This window comes from Eurypyga helias, unplaced genomic scaffold (assembly GCF_000690775.1).
Source record: "Eurypyga helias isolate BGI_N326 unplaced genomic scaffold, ASM69077v1 scaffold19934, whole genome shotgun sequence".
Classification (NCBI taxonomy): Eukaryota; Metazoa; Chordata; class Aves; order Eurypygiformes; family Eurypygidae; genus Eurypyga; species Eurypyga helias.
The window spans coordinates 559-8,019 of NW_010244619.1; the positions used below are offsets into that span (position 1 = coordinate 559).

General features: G+C 48.8%; 1 protein-coding gene across 1 annotated transcript; it reads left to right on the plus strand.

Annotated features, from left to right (window-relative positions):
• Positions 1-34: 34 nt before the first annotated feature.
• Positions 35-7,181, plus strand: STC1 (stanniocalcin 1). The gene is made up of 4 exons (XM_010149821.1): positions 35-152; positions 2,394-2,536; positions 3,546-3,757; positions 6,911-7,181. Exons 1-4 carry the CDS (start codon positions 35-37, stop codon positions 7,179-7,181), a joined length of 744 nt encoding a protein of 247 aa, XP_010148123.1.
• Positions 7,182-7,461: the final 280 nt, after the last annotated feature.

Genomic DNA, 7,461 nt, shown 5'->3' on the forward strand with positions numbered 1-7,461 from the left:
CAAAACCCCACACTTAGCGGAAACTTGTCAGAGAATGCTCCTAAAGTCTGGTTTTCTCCTGCTCCTGGTGATCAGTGCGTCCGCATCCTACGAAGCTGAACAGAATGACTCTGTGAGCCCCAGGAAGCCCAGGGTTGCAGCCCAGAACTCAGGTAACACCCAGCAGGGAGGGCTTTCAGCCCCAACCCCGGCGCGTTGAACTGCCTCGGGGGTCGCTGATGATGATTTTTCGGGTTCTTTTTTTTTGTTTTTGCTTATAAACTTAACGGCTGGTAGAGCCAATATTAATTTAAGGGTCTGATTCAGGAGGATGTGGGTGCATAGCTGGAGAAGGAACCTTCTCCTCGGAGGAGCTGGGTCAGGGAACCGGTGTGCGATCTGCTTGCAGGATGCAATCCATTCTCCCTCCTCCTCCCCCATCTACTAAATGAGTTCCATGTACTTTCTTCTTTTTCCCTCTCCCTGCTTGCATGTATCTTTCTCTCTTCTCCAATTGCAATCGTACTTGGCTGTTAAATTCCTTGCTTTTTAGGAAGTTGGTAAAATCCGTGGAAATTTGACTGTGTACCATTGTTCTGCCAAACATCTGTCTGTTCAAAGAGGGGGAGAGAGATAGGCGACTTTGAAGAATGCAGTAACCTAGAAAATGTCCACTGCTAGCATTTATTTTCAAAAACTGATTGCTATCAGTTAGACGGTACCATAAAAATACAGTTGTGACATTTAGCAAACTTGCTTTTACAATGGATCAAATAATTGCTGGCAAGTCAGCTCTGGATGTCTCTACTTTGTGCACTATAGATGCTTAGATAAGTTGGACGCATTGTCTTGAACAATGGAAATTAAAAATCTGTCTTCTAGTATCCTGAAAAGATATTAGGTCTCTAATTTGGAGCTCATTAACAGATGTCTTATTTTAGATCTGCAAGGCTCTGCAGCATTATACTAGGGTGTTTGCTCAATTTCCTTTTGTATTTGGTTGCTATAGAAACATAGGGTCTCACTATTGCACCGTGCCTAAAACAATAAAAGCTTAATGCATACGAAGTCTGCTGAAAGCAAAGTTATAATTTGAACCTGTGGAAACATAATTACGGGAATGACTTGTCTGACGGCGAGGTTATGAACCGGGGAGAGGATGATCTTACCAAATATTTCTCCCTTCGGGCACGTAAGCAAGAACGGAGAATGAGGAGGGGTTAATTGGGTGATTTTTTTATATACGTATTTATTATTTTTTCCTCCTTTTTTTCCTGTAAAGACCCTAGTTAGAGAGAGACATCTTTAGGCTACAACTTAGCTTTTATTAAGGTGTGTTCTCCTCTACTAACTGCAAATCCTCACTTTTCCCACACCTAGGATCTTGATGGGAGACCCTGGGTTTGCATTTCTTCCTAAAGAATGTCTCGTAACATGATCTGCAAAAGTAATGAATATGCCTTGCACAGACACATAAGGGGACAGATGTTCGGCTTCACCAAAAAAGGTTAATCCCTACTAATTTCAGGGCAATCATGTGGCAATACTGCTGATTCATTGTTAAAATGCATACTATCTGCACTAAAAAAGATGGGATGACACAGATACCCTCCTGTTCCGACTAAGCACTGCCTCAACGATTTTAATTATACATGCTCAGCTCCATTACCTTAACTTTCTCTGCCCAAATGTCCCTTCTCTTTGGGAATCTTCAGCAATCTGACCTTTCTTGGCTACGCTTGCAAACTGCTGGGTACCAGGTCAGTATTTAGCACCAAGATGCTCGTTCAAGTCCTGTGTAGTACGAATAACTGAAACTAAAATCTTATTTCTAGATACTTTACGCTCTTTAGAAAAGCACAGGTACCTCCAATGCTCGCAAAGCCAGCGCTTCCTCGCAGCAAGTGCAAATTTCTTGCCAGCTTATTGGCAATCGCTATCACTTCAGTCCCGTTTTCGGGTGAGGTTTATGAGCCAGGTGCTGCCCAGCTGCTCTGACCTCCCTTCGGTCTAAGACCGTGGAGAACCCAGTGCTGTTCGGGCTCATCCTCATTACTTCCACCTCCTCTGGAGGAACTGTGGATGCATGCAATCAGAATTAGGCTGGGATGGACCCGTAAGTCTCCATCTAGCCAAAGACTATCAGATGCTGCCTCTTTCTTAATCCATATGCAACCCATGGAAGGTTTCGGTAGCCGCAGTTTCTGTTCCTTGGTTTCTGGTGATCTGTTGCATGACTACAGTTAATAATTCCCTCCGGCGGTGCCTCTCTTCGTTACCTCTCCCTCTCATCCCAAAACACAGTAAAGCTACCGCTTGCCTGCAGTCGAGCATGACTCGACGTTGTGCTGGAGAAGGGCTCTCCGGAGCCGGGCATCCGGGAGTGGTGCGTAACGTTGTGCCTGTCTCTGCAGCCGAGGTGGTTCGCTGCCTGAACAGTGCCCTCCAGGTGGGCTGCGGGGCCTTCGCCTGCCTGGAGAACTCCACGTGCGACACGGATGGCATGTACGACATCTGCAAGTCCTTCCTCTACAGTGCTGCTAAATTTGACACTCAGGTACAGTACGAGTATAAAGGGGACAAGAATAATACCTCGCCGTTAGAGCTCCCTTTTCATGCCCTGATTCAATAAAGTGCTTTTACAAGTCCTGCGGCACGAAAGCACATGCTTAAACGCTTTGCGGAAAGGATGCCTTAATTTCTCTGTCCTGGCAGAGATGGGGTCTGTGCAGGCTTAACCCTTTCTTGCAGCCCTTCCTGCTGCTCAGCTACTCCCCTGCACCACGATTTTGGGGTTTGGCTACAAATGCATCCTTCAGGGCTATTTGCTGCAGTACATTTTCCACATACGGCATGCTGTGTGTGAGGACTTGGCAAGGAGCGCTTTGTGGGGCGGAGAGCGAAGTTTCCTCTTCAGGAGGAAATATAAACGTTCTTCTAACAAAGTAAGTCTTCTGACTGTGTGACCTGGCACAGGGCTGGGATTTGAATTGGAAGTCTGGGAATGCGCGGCCAGATCAGCCCCTCTGGAGCTGCAGTCGCTCGCAGCAGAATAAATAAGATAATATCAGAGGACTGTGGCTCTGCCAAGGGCCCTTTCCCTTCGTACTTTCTTCCCAAAATGTGCACACCCCCTTGTTCCCTGTGCTCTCGCTCCCAAGGACAAAGTTAAAAGCTCTTGAAGCATCCCGAGGTCTGGTGAAGCAGATGTGTTAAATCAGCGGTGTGCAGCGACCGCTCGGAACCTCCCGGGGGGGGCAGAATTGGCCCATCTCTAGTGCTGGCACTTTCTGGTTTCTTCATGCAAAGGCATCCATTGCCCAAATCCTTTGGGAGCAGGAGCCTGCTGTTCTCCCTGTACCGTGTGCGTCCCAACTGGAACTGCCGTGAATGCAATTGCTGTGAGCATTTTGGGTCCAGATCCCTGCCGTGCTTGGGAAGGGACCTCCAGAAGGTCTGTAATTGCAGCAAGGGTAATTAACAGCAGCCAGCCTCAGTGGAGTATCTGTTCTTACATCCCTTTCTACGAAATCTGTTGCAGCTTAAGGTCTTTCTTCTGTTTCCAGGGAAAAGCTTTTGTGAAAGAAAGCTTGAAATGCATCGCAAACGGGGTTACATCCAAGGTGTTCCTTGCCATCCGGAGGTGCTCCACGTTCCAAAGAATGATCTCCGAAGTGCAAGAGGAGTGCTACAGCAAACTGGACATGTGCGGCATTGCCAAACGAAATCCTGAAGCCATCACGGAGGTCGTCCAGCTTCCAAATCAGTTCTCAAACAGGTACGTGGAGCTTTCCTCAGCTGAAATGCAGCAAAGGCAAAAATGGGAAACACAGAGAAAGGAGTGAGAGGAACCAAATTGACTAACTTTTTACAAGTCCTGATGTAGCTTAGCCTAAGTGATGCTCTCTGCCTTTCAAATCCTTGAGGAGTTTTGCCAGCTTTCTTCTGATTCTCATTTTGGTAAATACATGCATAAACAGCTCCAGGGGAGAAACATAAAATTAACAGGACATACATTTACTTCAGAGCCTGGCGTTTGTTTAAATGTTAGTTCTTCCAGTTTGAATGCCATAAAATGGTAAACAGAGCTTTTAAATACCAAACCAGTTTGATTAAGGGAGCATCTCTGGCAAATTGAGCACTTAAGGGCATCTCAGCCTCTTGCAACTTCATTCACTCCTCCAGACTGCAGCCATCCCCGTTTTGGGTTTATATGGCACCTAGGTAATGAGGCCTTGCCCTCTGACTTTCCATGGCAATATGAAGAACTGAGAAAGCCTAAAGGGAACATGCTCCTCTATAGCCTTATTCTGCTGCGATCCAGGAGTACATGTTTCTGGGGACAGTCTGGTGTTGTTAATGGTCTCTTTTAGGGTTATCTTCACCCCTGTTCCTTCTCGATAGCAAAGGCTGCCCGCAGAAACAGGCACATCACGCTGCTCTGTGGCACCTTTATCTGAGCACAGAACTGCCCTGTCCCCATCCTCCAAGGACAAGGGACAGAGGAGCTGCTGCAGTCTGCGCAGTCACGCTGCAAGGGCAGGGGTTTCTTCCTCTAAATCCTGGAACAATCAGTGCCAAGTCTTGTGATTGGGATAAAAGGGATGTTTTTGAACACTTTGAGTAAATATGCTCTAGAATTCGAGTGCAACCAGACCGGGCTGCGATGTAGCATGTGTGCTGGCTGCGGTGAACGCTACAGCTCCTCAGGGGGGGCTGTGTGACTGGATCTAGAAGCATCCTAAGCCTCCAGAACTATCCTAGGACAGGTATGCAAGTGATATATGGTTGTTGCATCTCTGACCAGCCCGAAGTTATTATAGAAAACTCTATTGTAGGGATTAGATCCAGAAAATCATACTTGTGGGAACGTGGAAATTATACTTGAGTGTCTTTCCCCTCTTCCCCCAAGCAAATTTGGAGGAGGTCTGGTTGAGTGTTCCCCCGAGGGCTGGGACGAGGAGCAGGCAGCACTGCGGCATCAGTGTTTTACAGAGCAGCTCAGGGTAATATGATGAGTTAAATGGCCCTGAGCAGGGCTGTAGGGGTACTGGGGTGACGTGTGGACACTTCAGCGAAGGAGGACACAGTGATGGCAGCAGTGGTGTTACGCGTGTTGGGGACGTTCCTCTCCAGAGGACCGAGCCAGAGCCGGAGTCTCCCAGGGAGGAGAGAACTCTGACGCCAAGCCTTGTCGAAGCCAAAGGATATTATGACATGTTGAGTAACAAAAGCAGCAGGATTTCCCAGCTAATAGTTTACATTGAGGTCTCCTAAAGCATCCTGCTTTCCCAGCCCCTGTCCCAACATAGCCACAGAATAAGAATGTGCCACTTGGCCTGGGACACTGAGGGGAAGTAGTTAAAGGTCATAGCATCTTCCTGTGATTTAATCTCATGGCAGGAGCAGGAGGAGAGGAAAGCCTTGTTGCCTTTGCTCGCTGCTGACAGGCACTAGCAAGCTGTTTGATTGCAGCTCCAGCCATGGAAACCACCAAGCTGTGTTTGGCAGGAGGTGTAGGCAGCGCAGCAGAGGAGGGTGGACAGGATCTGTCCCCTCCTGCCCTGTTAGTCTGGGACTGCTCTGAGCAGGATGCATGGCTCGCACAGATGCGTCCATCATCAGGGGCCGTGCACGCCTCAGACCTCGATATTAGCAGTGCCAAGCCGTGCTTGCAGAGTGCTCCACTGTGCCAAAGCCTGGTCCTTTTGTCCTTCAAGAGCAGCAGAAACTTTAACCTCACCTGACCTCCGCTGGCTGCTCTAAAGGCCAGAGCTGCGAGTTAGGAAAGGGGTTTGGATGTGAACTCTCATTTCCCTTTTCCTTCCCCTCCTCCACCTGCAGGTTATTCTCTTCTCTGCTCCTGTGGAAAAATGTCACGGTGACCTTAAAGGCTTAAAATAAGTTTCCCAACGTCCTTTCAGGCAGAAGGAGCCCAGCAAACACGGGACTGCTCCTCTTTTCCCAACTTTGTCTGCCTAGGAAGATGCTCTCTTGTACAGCAAAGCCCCAGTTGCAGCTTTGCCCTCCCTGGCCAAGCCAGCCGTGCAGGCAGGGCTGTGCTCATTCAGCCTCAGACCCGCCGTCCATCGCTCCTCTGCTGGGAGACAGATCCACACAATTTCCTGGCTCCCTCCTTGAGCAAGGAACGCGTACTCAAGGCTGCTGCCAAGGCGGGCTGGGGGGGAGGCAGGCACACAGCAGGGTAGAGCGTAGGGCCCTCACTGGGGGTTTAATGCACGGGCCATTTGGTGGAAGCAGCAATGGATTATGTGTCCTAAAGACCTGTTCCCAGGGAATGCATGCGTCCAGCAGGCGCTGGCTTGGACTGAGCTTGCTTCTCCCTCTTCTGGTCCCTAGAAACAGGCTGTGCATGGAGGGGAAGGGAGAGGGATGAAAGGGGATGGACACATTTGTAGGGAGGGTTGTACTGGTTCAGGGCAGGGATCCGTTTAGTCCGTTATCCAGTTTATCCTGTCTGGGGATGGGCAGTAGCTGTACTAGACAGATGCAATTATTTTTCTTCCTAAAGCTCTAGAAACCTGGGTTGTCTGGCAGAGAGTAGAACACACACATAAGCCAATCACTGCATCATCTTAGCTCCTCGCTCTTCCCAATCCATCAGGGTAACACCATAAACACTGTACTTGCAGCCTTCCCTGTCAGCGCTGGAGCAGCTGCTCATGTAGGACAGCTAAATGAGAAGTTTGACAGGCTGTCAGGGGCACAGCATCTCCAGGGCATTTCTTAGATGCAACGAGAATATGTACATTGTGCCCTGTCAAAAAAACAATTTCAAACACATCCTGAATGACTTAAAAACTCTGATTCTCATTGTTTCATCGCTTGGACTGGTCTCCTGGCTTGAGATTCGCTCTTCCCTTGTTTCTTTGGTCTTGCCTTGGAGTAACAGATGGTAACTCTCGTGCAGGTATTACAACAAGCTGGTGAGAAGCTTGCTGGAGTGTGATGAAGAGACTGTCAGCACCATCAAGGACAGCTTGATGGAGAAGATCGGGCCCAACATGGCAAGCCTCTTCCACCTGCTGCAGGCAGATCACTGCGCCCAAGGCCACCCGCGCGCGGACTTCACCAGGAGACGTATCACCGAGCCGCAGAAGCTAAAACTCTACTTCAGGAACCTCCGAGGTGAGGGGTCCGTCCCGGCCCACGCCAAGCGCAGCTCTGCCGAAAGCGCGTAGCGCCTCGGGGGAGCCACAGTGGGTGTGTAAGGGATGCTAAGCACTACCAAAGCTGAAGTCTCTCTTCTGGAGGAGTAATGCACCCAAACCAAGTGTACTGTAGCTAGTTTTAATAACAACTAGGAACTGGTTTTAGATTTAGTCATTATTATTTTCTATTCCACTCGAACAAAACTTTTGCATGGATCTGTGTTCAGTGTCTCAGCTTTCCCGCCGTCAGAATGTCTCCATCTCTTTTCTTCCCCACAAAAAGATACCCCAAATAGTCTTAAATCTGACC

Excerpts from the sequence above, each read along its gene's own strand:
- STC1 (XM_010149821.1), top strand. The coding sequence starts at position 35 with ATGCTCCTAAAGTCTGGTTTTCTCCTGCTCCTGGTGATCAGTGCGTCC. Across the intron at positions 2,537-3,545 it reads CTGCTAAATTTGACACTCAG|GGAAAAGCTTTTGTGAAAGA; the intron begins GTACAGTACGAG and ends TTCTGTTTCCAG. Across the intron at positions 3,758-6,910 it reads CCAAATCAGTTCTCAAACAG|GTATTACAACAAGCTGGTGA; the intron begins GTACGTGGAGCT and ends ACTCTCGTGCAG.